At 57.6% G+C, this 16011-nt stretch overlaps 1 protein-coding gene across 2 annotated transcripts in view; it reads left to right on the top strand.

Moving 5' to 3' along the window:
• Positions 1 to 16011, top strand: part of LOC138833125 (ras and Rab interactor 3-like) — an 87131-nt gene that overhangs the window by 67968 nt on the left and 3152 nt on the right. For both annotated transcript variants that reach the window (XM_070031473.1, XM_070031471.1), the window contains 3 exons: positions 1563 to 1871; positions 11095 to 11226; positions 15039 to 15202. In XM_070031473.1, the coding sequence (XP_069887574.1) occupies positions 1563 to 1871; positions 11095 to 11226; positions 15039 to 15202 (605 nt within the window). The remainder of the gene's footprint in view (positions 1 to 1562; positions 1872 to 11094; positions 11227 to 15038; positions 15203 to 16011) is intronic.

Below are 16011 nucleotides of genomic sequence, written 5' to 3'. Positions count from 1 at the left end.
GCACCAAAAAACCAGAAGTAGTGCTATGGGTAAACTGGTAGAGTGCTAGCTTTGAGATGAAGAGCTGAGGGACAGCGCCCAGGCCCAGAGTTCAAGCACCATGACCAACAAAAAGAAAAAAAAATTCCTACTGCTATCCAGAGCAGATAATTGTCACTTTGGAGTTGGGTAGATGTGAGTTCAAATCCTGGCATGGCTTTCACCCTATCAGAGCCCAGGTAGGTTGGTCCCTCCTTAGCCAGGGGTCAGAGCACAGGTTTTGTCACAGTTATGGTGACATTAAGGTTCACTAACTCCCGTCCATGAGTTGATCATGACTGTTACGTGGTGATAGCATTTGAGTAGTGAAGGCAAGCCGTGAGGCAAGGAAGATGGTAGGTACCAAGGTCCTGGGGCAGGAGCAGGCCTGGCAGGCTAATAGAGCAGATGGGTGGGTCAAACAAACAAAGCATGAGTGAAAGAGGTTTGGGGCAGATCCAAGTGTGAATGGGACTCATTACAGCAGAGGAATGTCATGACCAGACATGTTGTTACCAAACACTAGATCTGTGTTGACCGTGGGCTCTAAGCCAAAGCAAGAAGCTGCTGACATCATCAGCAAAGAGTGATGGTAGCCTGACCAGCCCTGCCCAGGGTGACGGTGTAATAACCCTAGAGGGAGAAAATCCATGGGGGCTCTGTTAGAGGTGACAAAGGAGTTTTATTAGTTGGTCTGCAACCCTGTCCTGGGTTTCCTCAGAACTAGGAGCAGCTGTAGTCTCTAAGTGGGGGGCAAGTTTCTTCTTCCTTTCCTCCTTCCCAGAGAGCTTCTCTGCTCTCTGCAGGCCTCTCTGCTCTCCGAAGGCCTTTTTCCATAGGCCTCTCCAATCTCTGCAGGCCTCTCTGCCTCTCCTTAGGCCTCTCTGATCTCTGCAGGCCTTTCTCCACTCCACAGGCCTCTCCACCTCTCTGTGGGCCTCTCACAGGTGTTCGCTTCTTCTGCAGGACTCTGCCAGCCCGGGTCTCCCTTCAGGCCAGCCCTGACTCCTCAGGCAGGCCAGGGCTCTCCTCCGCTCTGGGAGCTGTGTCCTGTGCCATCTCTTGCAGCATGCCCTCTTCTCTGTCTCCTCCCCGTAACCCCCTCCTCTCTATATCCAGTGGCCCACCCCCCAAACCCCCTCTGATGCCCCACCCCCCTGCCGCCTGGCATGCGTGGCAGTGAAGTCAGCGTGGGGCGGGAGTTTCCACCTCCTCAGGTCCTCACAGTGGCTTTGGGAGTGATGAGAAGCCAGGTTCTACATCAATTGTGTTTTCCGAGACTCGAGTCAAGTGGATTTAGAAATGGGAGGAGGTCACCGCTGGTCATTTCCCGGGCACACTGAGTGACCTTGGTGCGGTCAGCACTGTGACTCTGCGCACTGACGGCAGGCTGGCCCGAGCCCGCCCAAGAGCAGCACTAGAGTGCAGCAGTGGGTGGTCTGAGGTCCCTGGGATGCCTTGCCAGTGTCACGCCACCCAGTGGCAGGGCAGGGTGCAGCATCTCCACCGCAGGCCCGCTCACCCTACACTCTCACCCGCCACAGAAGCCATCGTGGAGTCGGCCCTGTACAAGTGCGTGCTGAAGCCGCTCCAGGCGGCCATCCACGCCAGCCTGCACGACCTGCACAGCAGGGACGGCTCGCTGCAGCAGCTGAAGGAGAACCAGCTGGTGGTCCTAGCCACCACCACCACTGACCTGGGCGTGACCACCAGCGTGCCAGACATGCCCGTCATGGAGAAGATCCTGCAGAAGCTGGCCGGCATGCACAAGGCCTACTCGCCTGAGAAGAAGATCGCCACCCTGCTCAAGACCTGCAAGCTCATCTACGACTCCATGGCCCTGGGCAACCCAGGTAAGTGGCCTGGGAGCCCCTGGGGAGGAAGGGCGCCATTGCTGCCGCCCCAGAGACAGGTGAGAAGCCACACTGTTTGTGTGTGCCAGGGGCAGGCTGTGTGGGAGTTCGATGCTGACACTGTTCTGAACCTGCTGACTCAAACCACAGCAGTGTGACTAAGAGCTGGAGGGCCCCTGGGGAGCTGGGAAGGCCCTCCCACCTCTGGGGCCCGCTGACTCTGGCAGCTTCTGGGCCTGCAGGACTCCAGTCTGTACCCAGATGATCCTTTTGCCTTGGCAGGCCACTGGCCTCCTCTCCCCTCCCACATGGACTGGAGCCGTGGTGTTGGCCTGTGAGATCTGACCCCGTTTCCACAGAGGTCACTTCCTTCCTAGGCCTTCAGATTTTGAATGGGAAGGGGACACTGCCATAATCAGGGTGGGCAGTGGATGCAGGCGTGCGGGACAGCGGTGGCCACTCTGAGAGGGACAGTGGTCACTCTGAGCAGGAAGGCAGTGGTCACTCTGAGTGGAACAGTAGTTACTCAGTGAGTGACATTAGTCACTCTGAGCTGCGTAGTAGTCACTCTTAAGTGGGACGGCAGTGGTCACTCTGAGTGGGATGATAGTGGTCACTTTGAGCAGGACAGCAGTGGTCACTCTGATGGGATGGCAGTGGTCACTGAGCATGGTAGTGGTCACTCCAATTGGGACAGCAGTGGATACTGAGTTACTCAGGCCTCGGCTGTGCTCGCAATGGCTTGTGTGCAGTGCAGTTGGAGCCGCTGGTTGAGGCCGGCTCTGGCATCAGGAGGGCAGCCTCTGCCCGTGGCCGGAAGCCTTGGAGACCTGGCCTGAGCTTATTAGGGGAGCCAAGGGGCTTTTTTTTTGGGGGGGGGTTGTTGCTAGGACCTGCTGCAAAGTCACATTGCACATGAGACCCACTGCACTGGGCCTTCCTAACAGTGCCTCCCAGCGCTCCTCTGAGCAGACAAGAGCAGGAATCCCTGTACCACAGCAAGCAGAGCACAGATGGACAGACAGACAGACAGACAGGAGAAGTTCATCCCAATCACCCTCCAGCTGGACATGAGCAACCTGCCCAGCTGCACATGGCAGCCATGGTCGTGGGGAGGAGGAAGATGGTCATCTCTGTATCCACACAGATTGGGTTCCGATTCCTGGCCTATCACTTGCGATGACAGTGTTCTGTCATTGGAAGAGGGCCTGAGGTGCGGGCACAGCGCGTGTGTCCCCTCGATGACGCGGGCTCTGGTTGCGGAGCGGGGCCTTTCATCCCGCTTGTGGAGGAACGGGCCTGTTCGCCGCAGGGATGTGGGTGGGGGTCTGACACCGGCCCCGCCGCCTCTCTGGTTGGACTGTGGTTTGGGTTGTGCCCTCCGACTGTTCATGAGACAGAAACACCCTCAGAGGCACACCTCACAGGTGGGGCCGTGGCTCGTGTGGTCATGGTGGGACTGTGACCAGCAACCAGGGCTACCGCAGAAACAGAGGGTCGTGAAGGCTGGCCTTGACGGAGTGGGCTGTAGGTGGAAATGAGGTGTCTTGTGCAGTCTGCAGTCCTGACAACAGGCCCAGGCTGGGAACGCAACTGAGTCTCTCCTCAAATGTCCCCAAAGAAGTAAGGGGACAGCCAGGCACTGGGGGCTTCCGCCAGTAATCCTAGCTACTCAAGAGCCTGAGGTCTGAGGATGGAGGTTGGGAACAGGAAAGTCTGTGAGACTCTTATCTCCAGTTAACCAGCAAAAAGCCATAGAGATATGGCTCAAGTGGTGGAGACAGGGGGCAGGCTGTAGAGCCCTCAGAGAGGGCAGCATGGAGCTGGGCGTCCACAGCTTAGGCCTGTAATCCTAGCCACTAAGGAGGCAGAGATATGAGGATCGTGGTTCAAAGCCAGCCTGGGCAGCAAAGTCTGTGACACTCTTTATCTCCAATAAACCACCAGAAAACCAGAAGTGGCTCTGTGGCTCAAGTGGTAGAGCGCTTGCCATGAACTGAATTGCTTAGGGACAGCGCCTAGGCCCAGAGTTCAAGCCCCATGACCGGCCAAAAAGAAAAAAGTGGGCAGCATGGTCAGCCCACAGCCCAGAGCCTGGAGAAGACACCTGGTTTGCCCGGCAGCTGCCACGCGGAGCTAAAGCTTACGATGTGCGAGAGCAGGGCTGGCAGAGCAACGTTCTCACCTGCACCAGCCAGGGCCGTCCTGTATGGCAGGTAGAGGGACAGCCAAGAAACGAGGTCCAGCCAGAAAGGACACAGCTGTGTGCACCTTCCGCTAGACTCAGAGGGCCGAGCCAGCCTGGGACCTCAGAGGAAAAGCAGGACAGCCAGGAGGCAGACCAACCATGCATATGCCATCGTCCCTGCCTCAGTTTCCCCCATGTGAGTGGGCACAGCCATCCCACCCACAGGCTCTCGCGAGGCTGTCATGTGCTGCTTTCTGCACGGTCCCCTTCAGCTGGGACTTCATGACTACAGATCTCACCTTGCGTGACCCCACTTCCAATGGGGGCCATCCTCCCCTCCTGGGCCCCCACAGGCTGGCTGGAAAGTCAAGGCCCAATGGCTTGCAGACCCCGAGACAGGACGGGGACCCCACAGGCGGCCGGATCCCATACCGCAGCCTCGGTGTGTCCCCGCGACCCACAAGCCTCTGGCTTCCTGGAGTCCTGGTAAAACCCAGTCCCCGGGCCTGCCCGTCACACACCGTGAATTTTACTGTCGATGAGTTTGACTCCTAGAAACCTAGCCGGGCCCAGGGCTGAGGGGCGGGGCCAACTGCAGGTGCATGCACAGGGGCGGGGCAGCAGGAGGACTCAGAGCAGAGGGAAGCCAGTGTGACTCTGCGCTCTCCAAGGCCAGCTCCATGGGGACATTAAACCACCAAGGTCCCAGCAGGACCCTGGCTTGGCACAGATTCCCCAGAGAACCCAGCAGGTGCCTTATGGGATTGTGGAGTCCTTCCACAACAGCTGATCACTTGGGCAGAAGTTGGTAACTCCCAACTTCATCTCCCCTAGGGGGGAGGGCAGAAGCACCCCCCTGGGAGCCCAGCAGCCTCACCTGCAGCGCCCCCCTACAAGAGTTGGCTTTCGCCGGGCGCTGGTGGCTCACGCCTGTAATCCTAGCTACTCAGGAGGCTGAGATCTGAGGATCGCGGTTCAAAGCCAGCCCGGGCAGGAAAGACTGTGAGACTCCTATCTCCAATAAACCACCAGAAAACCGGAAGTGGCGCTGTAGCTCAAGTGGTAGAGCGCTCGCCTTGAGCTGAAGAGCTGAGGGACAGAGCCCAGGCCCAGAGTTCAAACCCCACGACCAACAAAAAAAAAAAAAAAAAAAAAAAAAAAAAAAAAAAAAAAAGAGTTGGCTTTCCAGGCTCATTGGTGATCCTGGTTGGGACCCCAGCTTCCATGCTGGTCTTAGACAATAACGTCACGGGGCTTCAACATGAGGGTACACCGTGCGTGCCTGTGAGGACGGCCACGCAAAGCCCCCAGAGTGGGGCTCAGGCCCTGTCCCCAGGTCTGTTCTCCTATTTATAAAGTACAGCTGGGAGCCTGGGGCCGGAGCTCGTGCCTGTAATTCTAGCTACCCAGAAAGCTGAGATCAGGATTACAGTTCAAAGCCAGCTCGCACAGGAAAGACTGTAAGACTCTTACCTCCAATTAACCACCAAAAAGCCCCAACTGGAGGTGTGGCTCAAGTGGTAGAGCACTAGCCTTGAGTGGACAAGGTAAGGGATGGCGCCCAGGCCCTGAGTTCAAGCCCCAGTACTAGCAGTCATGTGCATGCACACACACACACACACATGCACATACATATGCACTTACACATACAGATACAGCTGTGGGAGGGCCCAAGGATGTGTGGGCTCTGATGCCCGGATACCTGAGCCGCTACCCTCCCACACAGTACCACAGCTTGTTTCTACCTTGACGGCCCCCCAAAATGACAGTAGACAGCTGAGCCCCAGCCACTTCACCACAGCCAGTCCTGCTGGACATCTGCACACAGGCTTCTCTGTGCGATTGTATGGGAAATAAAAATGCTTTTGAAAAAAGTCGTTCACTTGGAGATCTTTTCAGACTGCACACAGTCCAAGGACAGAAATAGAGCATTGCGGGAGGAACGGCACCGCACTCCACTGAATGATTAACTTCCTGCTTCACCTGCGTGCCCCTGCCTCACTCCACACGTCTGCTTCTACACACACACACACACACACACACACACACACACACACACACACACACACACACACACACACACACACACACACACACACACACACACGGGCATTTTATCTTGTGAAATGTTTGAGGCCTTGCTGAATGCTTTGTGTAAGGACTGCAGACCTGCACATTTCTTTGTGCATTTCATAAATTGGTTTTGGGTTTTGTTTTGTTTTTTAATCTGAATGGCTGGGTTGTCTCTGGGCAAATCAAATCTTTTGAGCATTTTCTCCATTCCAAATCCAGTGGAAGACTGCATGCGTGGCTGCGTTATAGTCTCTAGGGTGTATTAACTCTAGTCTGCAATGCGTCCACAGACTTGCCTTTTATTTATTTATTGTGCAGGTACTGTGACTTGGCCTTGAACTCAGGGCCTAGGCTCTGTGGCTGAGCTTCTTTGCTCTAGGCTACTGCTCTACTGCTTGAGCCACAGCCCCACTTCCAGTTTTCTGGTGGCTAATTGGAGATAAGAGTCTCACGGACTTTCTTGCCTGGGCTGGCTTTGAACCTTGATCCTCAGATCTCAGCCTTCTGGGTAGCTAGGATGACAGGCGTGAGCCAGTGGCTCCCAGCTCGCTCCCTTTTCTTTTTTGAGACTGAAGGGCGCAGCCCCTTCCCCACCCCCTCCTTTGACCTTTAAGCAAGTTCCTCATTCGGTGTTTTTCATGTTTTGCCGATGGGGAGCATGAGGAGCTGATTTCCGGTGGTTGGTGATTTGCTCCGTGCGCTCAGCCCTGCGCCGCCATGGCCTTTCAGGCAAACCAGCTGCCCTTGCTCCGAGGGTCTGGGAGCTCCATAGCCCAAGACCTGCCCACCTCCTCCACTGTCACCGCAGGACACCCACCCCGTGCTCCCACAGCAGGGCCTCTGCACCGCCTCCCCACGCCTGCGGTGGTCTCCCCCACACGCCTCTTTGGCCGCCATGATTCTAGTTTTGCAGCCCATGGCTGAGCTTGCCTGGCCCATTTGCAGTGAGACTAAGACAGATCAGGAGGCTGAGATCTGAGGATCCTGATTTGAAGCCAGCCTGAGCAGAAAAGTCTGAGAGACTCTCATCTCCAATTAACCACCAAAAAGCCACACGTGGAGGTGTGGCTCAAGTGACAGTGCCAGCCGTGAGAGGGGGAAAAAAAGCAAGAATATGAGACCCTGAGTTCAAGCCCCAGTACCAACAGAAAAGGACAAAAAGGAACTTATGTGGCAGGGCACAGGCGTGGGCCGGCCCAGTGGAGGCCTGCAGGGGTCCCGTGTGACTGCGTGTTGTCCAGGCCCGCGAGCATGCCCAGGAAGCCGGCTCTGATCAGGGCGTCCGCCACCTCTCAGCAGAGAGCACATCAAGAATTGGCAGCCGGTGGGGCTGGGAAGGTGGCTCAGTGGTAGAGCGCTTGCCTTGCATGCATGAGGCCCTGGGTTAAATTCCTCAGCACCACATAAGCAGAAAAAGCTGGAAGTGGCGCTGTGGCTCGAATGGTAGAGGGCTAGCCTTGAGCTGAATTGCTGAGGGACAGCGCCCAGGCCTACAGGCCTACAGCTCAGGCCCCATGACCAACAAAAAGAAAAGTCAAGCAAGAGAGAGCACAAGGCTCCAAGCTCAAATCCCAGGAGCCAGGCACTATTGAGGTGTTGGTTTTAAAGACTGAGTGAGATGAAGTAGCATCCTGAGCAAGGCTGACACGTTGGCAGGGAAACAGACATTGGAAAGATCAGTGGACACGTAAGTGGACATCGCTGGACATTGCCACTTACTACAAGGCAGGGGACAGGATCTGGGTGTCACAGGAGTCTCCTGTCTGTGCAAGTATGCAGGGAACACCTCTCCAACCTCACTCTGCAGGGAACTCACTGGAAATGCATCACATCTGGTCTTGTGGGGTTACCAGGGAGGACACCCAGAGAAAGGAAGCTGCTTTAGGCAGGAGTCATAATGGAGAGGAAAAAGTGAATCACAGAAGGTTAGGCTGCCCCAGGACATTTGCATCCGCCACCTACTTTTCGGAAGAACCCAACCAGCAGAACTAGAGGGTGTGGGTAGTGATGCAAAATGCTACATCCTTTCCTTCTAGTACAGGGTCTGCAGACCACAGCCTCCCGCCTGCTCGGGCTGGCTAGCCTGATTTGGTGCCTGGAGTCTTATTGAAGCAGTTTTATTGAACAGTTACTGGGTACCTGTGACAGCTGGTGCTGGGAAAGAACCTGCATGCTCTGCAAACCTAAAAATACTCACCAGCCCTGCAGAGAGCAGATGATTAACCCTTCCTTGAGACATGCTTCCCGGAGGACCTCATGCCAGCCCTCTGAAGCCATCAACAGCCCTCAACTTAACACGCTGCGATGGGTGTTCAGATGGGGAAATCGAGGCTCCCAGGGGCTTCCTGAGCCACCCTTGATCCCGCAGTCCTGGGGGGGGGGGGTCCTTCCTTCGTTTCCAGGTCAAGAGCTTTCTCTGAAAGAGCGGTGGCCTTCTCCACCGTGTCTCAGCCCAGAACACACGCAGAAGGCCCCGGCCAGTGAGGAAGAAAGCGGAGGCCACCGGGAGATGCAGCTGGCAGGGCCTGTGCGCCGCAGGCCTGCAGGAGCCCCGGCCTCTCCAGAGAGACGCACAGATCCCAGGAGGGTCCCAGCCGCCCTGAGGCCCCACCGTGCCCAGGCCCAGCCCTGGGCCTCCACGAGGAAAATGCAGCACTGGCTGTGCTGGCGGGGCTGCCTGGGGGCTGGTGGTGGGCGGGGGGCTGGGGGAACACCTCCCACAGCCCAAGGCTGGTCCAATGAGAATCCACGCACAAGCCCTGAGCTGGAAGAGAGAGGGACAGTGATAGGACAGTTCAGAGAGGGTCAGCGATTGACCGCAGCTCACACAGCCTCCATCACTGCCCTGGGGAGGAAAAGAGGGAAGGGCAGACATGAGGAAGTTGGAGTGGGAATTACCCAGCGTGCATGAGAGTGGGCAAGCGGACAGGGCTGGGAGGGGAAGGCAGGGAGGAGGTGGCATGGGGCGGGGGGAGCTGACATAAGGTGAAGGAAGGCTGCCTGTGAACAGGACAGTGAGCCCACCGAGACTTGATGGGTTGGATGTCTGGGGGATGGGGAGGCGGGGAGACAGGCACCATCCTGAGTGAGCTTTGGTGTCCGGGCAGCCCAGGAGGGCTTCCTGGGGGAGGTGGAGCTTGAAGTAGCGGAAGCTGGGGTTGTGGGGGAGGAAAAGGCAGATTCCAGCTGCTCCCTTTCCTCCTGGGGGAGGCGAACAAAGCGAGCTGCACCCAGCTGGCCAAGCTGATTTAAGGATTCACTGGTGCAGTGACGCCTTGTCGGTGATGGCTCATGCCTGTCATCCTAGCTACTCAGGAGGCTGAGATCTGAGGATCGCGGTTCAAAGCCAGCCCGGGCAGGAAAGTCCGTGAGACTCTTATCTCCAATGAACCACAGAAAACCAGAAGTGGCGCTGTGGCTGAAGTGGTAGAGTGCTTACCTTGAGCTGAAGAGCTGAGGGACAGTGCCCAGAGTTCAGGCCCCACAACCAAAAAAAAAAAAAAAAAACCTTTCGAGTGTGACACACGTGGGTGCAGTACGCGGAGGGGATGTGGCAAAAGCCTCAGGTAGGGGCCCAGGGACCGGCTCGGGGGCCACTGGCCAGCTGGCTGGTCCATCTGGACAGGGCAGGGAGGTGTCTGGACTCTCACAAAAGACCTTGAACTCCACAGCGTGTGTGGACTGGACTTGGTTCTCTGGGAAGAAGGGAGTCACAGAAGGACAGCCTACAATCAGACCGCTAAGGAGATTCAAGGTCGGGGAGGCTTAGGGGATGAGGCTGGAGAACGGTGAATGCAGGAGGCCTGAGCAGAGGGCAGACCTCGCCTTGCATCTTGGGACGGAAGGCTTGCGGTGGGGGGAGGGGAGGTGTCCCAGGAAATGCTGGAGAAATTGATACATGCTCTGTGGGTCCAGGGGTCCTATGGGAGGCTCTTCCACTCTCTGTTCACCCAGCACGACCTCCTGGGCCCCTTTAATAAAGTGCCAGCGTGTGTGTGTGTGCAGGGGACGCGGAGAGGAGGTGCTCACGGGGGGCTGGAGACACCAATGTGGGATGAGAGGGGTCCCTGGTAATCCCAGGGGGCGGCCAGCATCACTTGAGGACACAAAATGATTCAGGTCCTGAGGGGACCTCTGCCTTCCCCACCCTCCTCACCCGCAGAATCAGGGCCTCTGGGTTCCTAAGCCAGAGCCCCACTCCAACACCCTTCGGCTGGAAGTCATTCCCCTGGCCTGGGGCACTTGGGACTGGCGTGGGCACTGGCGGGAGTTTATTAGCGTCCTGACCCTGAGGATCGTTGGGGCAACTGAGAAGCCAGTGCCTGGGAGGTGTGTGCCTGCACCTAGCTGCAAGGGAAGCGGGAAATGGAGCTTCCATCTTGGGAGGCCATGTCCCAGCGAAGCCAGGAGGCCCGTTGCTGTGAAAATGCAAAGGCTGGAGAAGACTGGAGAGGCAGAGCAGCTGTGCTCTCCAGCGCGAATGCCAGGCTTGAACAAGGTTGAGCAGACGGGAATGCAAGCACCACCCCCTCCCCTACCCCCCCCCCCCCCAGCCAGTTCTCCTGAATCACAGTTCTTGGCTCTGCCCAGCTTTTTCACTCAAGGCTAGTACTCTACTATTTTGAGCCATAGCACTGCCGGTTATCTGGTGGATAATTGGAGCTGAGAGTCTCATGGACTTTCCTGACTGGGCTGGCCTTGAGCCCTGATCCTAAGATCTCAGCCTCCTGAGTAGCTAGGATGACAAGCATGAGCCATTGGTGCTCAGCTGCCCAGAGCACTTTAACTTCCTTGTTCCTCAAGCTGCCCTGGGCCTGGGCCTCCCAGAGAGCCAGAGCCCAGGTGCTCCATGACCTTCTCATGAGCAGTCAGGAAGCGCTGACGTGGGGGTGACCGTGGCACCGCACCCTGACAGGGGCAGCTCCCGGGAAGCCTGGCACTTACCGCCTCCTTTTCCTCCAGGAAAGCCCTACGGGGCGGACGACTTCCTGCCCGTGCTCATGTACGTGCTGGCGCGCAGCAACCTCACGGAGATGCTCCTGGACGTGGAGTACATGATGGAGCTCATGGACCCCGCCCTGCAGCTGGGGGAAGGTGAGTCACACAGGCCCCAAAACCAGGGGCCCGACAAGGGCCTTCTGGGACGTGGGACCCCACGCTCCTGTTCCAGGAGAGCTCACAGAGCCAGGAAGAGAGGATATTACCATTGCTCACTGGTAGCTGGAATGGGAGAGAAGCCCAGATGATGAAATCCAGGGGGCTTTCTAGAGGAGGTGACATCCAGGCCGAGCACTGAAGGATAAGCAGAGAAACAAGGGAGAGATGTCCTGCGTAGCAGGAGCAGCAGGGGCTGGTCAGACAGCAGAGGCTGAGGGCAGGGCGCACGTGAGCGCCCTGGCAGCGGTGGACCTGAGGCCTTGCTCAGCTCTGCTCAGCCGGCCCAGCGCAGGACCCCTGTCATGGAGGAGGTTGACGTCAAGGCTCTGCAGGCCCTGGTGGCATATGAGAGAGTGGTTTTCTATGCCCACCTCCGTTTCCCTTCCCCTTCTCCTGCCCACACTTCCTCTGCCCGCTGAGTCTCAGCCGCCTCCACCAAGAATCCCCTGAGATGCTGTGGCCATGGGGGGACTCCCAGAGCCCCTGACCTGTCCTCTGAGTTCCCATCCACCCATCCACCAATACACCCATCCACCCATCCACCAATCCACCCATCCACCAATCCATCCATCCACCCATCCATCCATCCACCAACCCACCCATCCACCAACCCACCCATCCACCAATCCATCCATCCATCCCACCCATCCATCCACCAACCCACCCATCCACCCATCCACCAACCTACCCATCCATCCACCTATCCACCAACCTACCCATCCACCAATCTACCCACCCACCCATCCACCCACCCATCCACCCACCCATCCATCCACCTACCCATCCATCCACCCATCCACCAACCTACCCATCCACCAACCTACCCATCCACCAGTCCACCCACCTACCCATCCATCCACTCATCCACCAACCCACCCACCCACCTACCTATCCACCATCTACCCATCCACCCATCTATCCACCAAACCACCCATCCACCAACCCACCCACCTATCCACCCATCCATCCATCCACCAATCACCAACCCACCCACCCACCTATCCACCCATCCACCAATCTACCCATCCACCCATCCACCTATCCACCCATCTACCCATCCACCAACCCACCCATCCACCAACCTACTTGTCCACTTATCCACACATTCACCCATCTACTTATCCATCCACCTATCCACCCCTACATTTATCTCTATACCGTCCACCTATCCAGATATCCTCCACACCCGCCTATGGATCCTCCATCCATCCACCTGCCCCCCCCACTCACTCATCCACCTAGCTCCCCACATCTAGCCACCTTCCACCCATCCATCCCCACCACAGCTAAGTACTCATCTACTCCACGATCCACCCTTCCACCTATCTACCCATCCATCCACTGAGCCAGCCTCCATCCATCCATCCTTCCATCCACTCACAGTGTGTTCCCCAAAGCATCCACCTCCCTTGGGGAGACTTTTAAGACAAATGTGCAGCCGGGCAGAGCCTTGCCGTGACATCCAAACGCCACCCTTGATAGCAGCCCTGGCCATGCGAGAACTTGGTGTTGGCACAGGGGCCGAGTCTCCTGCACCTCCTCTGCCCTAGTCCAAAGCCAGGGTGTGGGTTGGGACTGCGTGTCTCCCCTGCCCCTCTCCAGCCCGCAGCACAGGCCTGCCGGTGGGGGTCTGGAGCCTCTAGCACCAGCAGGACCGTGGGGGTCTTCAGCTTGGACAGGGGCCTCGCCTTCAACAGCCTCCACCCTGTCTGAGCATGTCCGAGGGGAGGGGAGGTGGGAGCTGCTCCTGAGTCTCCCCACACTGCCGCCCAGGATCCACCAGCTCCGCCCTGAGGAGCACAGGACCAGTGGATGGAGCCTGCAGGGGTGCGGAAGGAGGGGACTGGGCCCCCAGCGGTGCCCGCCCCCACAATCCTCACCTTCCAGAACCCTGAGGTTCTTGGAAACTGGAGGAAGCAGAGGAGGGATCAAAGGCAGCCCGGGGCTGGGAAGGGGGAGGGGCCAGGGTAGCTCTGGGTTAGAGGCTCTGGCATTCTGCGGACGTGGCTGTGTTCGCCCCCTTCTGGCTGTCATGGCCAAATTAGGTGAGGCCGCTCCAATGGATGATGCCTTCTCTCTGTCACAGTAAGAGGGTGGCGCAGCTCTCCGGCTCCTTCATAAGGTCACTGATCCCATGACCTTGTCACCTCCCAGACACCCCACTGAATTCTCTCCCCAGGGCGGTGAGGATGACCACCTGTGGATGATGGAAGCAGAACAGGGCCAGGGTTGGCCTCTACCTTCCTGCATCTCATGGTTCATGGGAATAACAGTTCTGCCATCCACAAAGTGCCCACAAGGCGGCCTGCAATCTTGGTTACTCAGGAAGCTGAGATCTGTTTTTTTGTTTGTTTGTTTTTGGTCCAGTCGTGGGGCCTGAACTCTGAGCCTGGGCGCTGTCCCTCAGCTCTTCAGCAAGGCTAGTGCTCTACCACTTGAGCCACAGCGCCACTTCCGACTTTTTTCTTTTTGCTTATGTAGTGCTGAGGAACCGAACCCAGGGCCTCAGACATGTGAGACAAGCGCTCTACTGCTGAGCCACCTTCTCAGCCCAGGAAGCTGAGATCTGAAGACAGATTGAGCGCCAGCCAGGGCTGAAAGTCTGAGACTCCTGTTTCCAATGAACCACCAAAAAGCCAGAAGTAGAGGTGTCGCTCAAGTGATAGCACCAGCCTTGAGCAAAAAAGTTGAGGGACACTGCCCAGACCCTGAATTTAAGCACTAATACTGATGAAAAAATAAACAAGCCAGGCACCTGAGGCTCAGGCCTGTAATCCTAAGCTACTCAGGAGGCTGAGATCTGAGGATCAGGGTTCAAAGCCAGCCCAGGCAGGAAAGTCCATGAGACTCTTATCTCCAGTTAACCACCAGAAAACCAGAAGTGGCACTGTGGCTCAAATGGTAGAGCACTGGCCTTGAGCTGAAGAGCTGAGGGACAGTGCCCAGGCCCAGAGCTCAAGCCCCACGACCCACACCCTCCAAAAAAGTAAATAATATAAGAAAAGAAAATAAAACCAAAACAAAAGCAAAGCCAGCATGTGTGCAAGCTAGATCCAGTATGCACTGCGGCCTTCCCCCCAGGTCTGTGCCCCTGATCTAGCAGCCGGCTAGGTCCCACCATCTCTGCACCTGGAGAGCAGGAAGGGCTGATGGGGCCGGCTCTCTCTCTGCACCCCTCCCCAGCTTCCAAAGAAATCTGAACAAACACCAGTCCCCGGCCCCTGCTGGGTACCTGGCTTGGAGCCAGTCAAGAATCCAGAGTGGTGTCTCGTGGGCTCCGAGCCCCTCCCCAGGCTGGCTGACGACTGGCTGGGCCCAGCACTCACCCCAGAGCAGGGCTCAACGCAAAAGTCAGAGTGGTGTTGCCTGCCACCTAGCGGTGGTACCAGGCCCTGCATGGCCGAGTCAAAGAAGGAGTCGCTGGGAAAAATAGGGCCCCAGCAGACAGAGGTCCTGAGCAGGGCTGGAATCACGGGAAAAGCCTTCCTGGCCATTCAGGCTTTAAGGTCAAGTAGATAACAAACAGTTTTAATAGATACTCCAGGCACCTGGTCCAACTTGGGTTGGGCTGGGGTTGAACTCAGAGAGTGGAGTGCGAGCGCCCCCTGGAGGTGGCAGCGGGTGGGGCTGGGGGCGGGGCTTGGGTGGGTGGGCGGGGTCTGTGGTGGGCGGGGCCTGCCCCCTGGACCAGCCTCCCTCCTGTAGGAGTTGGGATGCCGTCCTCCATCCTGCACGCCCTTGGTCCTCAGGCTCCTACTACCTGACCACCACCTACGGGGCCCTGGAGCACATCAAGAACTATGACAAGATCACGGTGACCCGGCAGCTGAGCGTGGAGGTGCAGGACTCCATCCACCGCTGGGAGCGCCGGCGCACGCTCAACAAGGCCCGGGCCTCGCGTTCTTCCGTGCAGGTGATGCTGGGGGCCAGGGTGGCAGGGCTGGGGGACCCTGGCAGAGACTGAGCGCTCCTGCCCACCGGCCTGTCCGCAGGGGCGCAGTGGGTAGGGTTCCCACGCCACAAGAGTCAGTGTGTGTCCGGCTCCGTGCTGGACCCATGGGGCGCCCTGGATGCACGCTGCGTCCGGGCCTCCTCCACTCCATCCCCACACACAGGCCTCCGGGAGGACGGCATCCAGACACCCACCGTTCCCTGGACCTGCGCGGCTCAGCTCCCTGGCTGCCCAGCCCCCACTCAGGCCGCCCTGGTTCTCGTCCTCAAGAAGGGGAGGAACACCATGGCCACTCTGTTTCCAACAGCCCCCCTCCAGGAAGGCCTCCCTGGCACCCCCCTCCCCCTCCCCACAGACTAGGTGATGCCGCTTCCTCCTGTCACTTCTCCATCAGCGTGGAGAGCGATGGCTCCTCATCTTCTGTCTCTGAGAGATTACCACCCACGGTTCACAGGTGTCTCAGAGTCCAAGCCCAGGGCTGGTGCAGACCAGGATTGCAGTGTATAGAAAAGAGAGGAAGTTGGTCTAACAGCCAGGCAGCAATCCAGAGCCGTCCACAGCAATCCAGATCACTATCATGGCACCCAGAGCACACCAGTCCTGAACCTCACTCCCCATTTGCAAGATGGCCACGTATGTGAGGAAGGAGACCTGGATGGACTCAGCCATACACTAGCTTGCTGTGTGACTCTGATTGAGCCCAGTGCCTCTCTGGGACTCAGTTTCCCTGACCATACAGGCAGAATGTGAACCAGATGAGCTGTATGGAG

This window comes from Dipodomys merriami, unplaced genomic scaffold (assembly GCF_024711535.1).
Source record: "Dipodomys merriami isolate MVZ:Mamm:240054 unplaced genomic scaffold, mDipMer1.0.p SCAF_200, whole genome shotgun sequence".
Taxonomy (NCBI): Eukaryota; Metazoa; Chordata; class Mammalia; order Rodentia; family Heteromyidae; genus Dipodomys; species Dipodomys merriami.
The sequence above is the reverse complement of the archived record's forward strand: the minus strand, read 5'-3'. Positions and strand labels throughout refer to the sequence as shown.